Raw genomic sequence first — 303 nt, 5'->3', positions numbered from 1 at the left:
TCTTTTTCTTTTCTTCTTTTTCGTTCATCTTCCTCATCTTCTCCTTCTCCGACCTTCTTCTCTCCGACCCCTCCAAGGATGCCTTTCATCATGGACTTGACAAGAGAAGTCTCTGTGGAAGATTCAGTCGCAGCTTCATGAAAAGGATTGGTCGTGTGAGGGGCGTGGAGGGTTCCTGCATCTCCATCTTCTTCTCCCCCGCCTTTCTTGGTGCGTAGTGAAGACGAAGAAGAATGTCCTTCTCGGAGATATCCTCTGCGACCTCCCCCCCTTGTATGGTGGAGAGAAAGAAAAGAAGAAGAG

General features: G+C 48.8%; 1 protein-coding gene across 1 annotated transcript; it reads right to left on the bottom strand.

Annotated features, from left to right (window-relative positions):
* Positions 1-8: 8 nt before the first annotated feature.
* Positions 9-297, bottom strand: CSUI_010554 (uncharacterized protein; the record flags this gene model as incomplete). The annotated part of the gene is made up of 1 exon (XM_068070657.1): positions 9-297. A coding segment is annotated over one exon (288 nt), but the record flags the coding sequence as incomplete, so codon positions are not given.
* Between the last annotated feature and the right edge of the window lie 6 nt (positions 298-303).

The sequence above is a fragment of the Cystoisospora suis genome (assembly GCF_002600585.1).
Source record: "Cystoisospora suis strain Wien I chromosome Unknown contig_7751, whole genome shotgun sequence".
NCBI lineage: Eukaryota > Apicomplexa > Conoidasida > Eucoccidiorida > Sarcocystidae > Cystoisospora > Cystoisospora suis.
The sequence above is the reverse complement of the archived record's forward strand: the minus strand, read 5'-3'. Positions and strand labels throughout refer to the sequence as shown.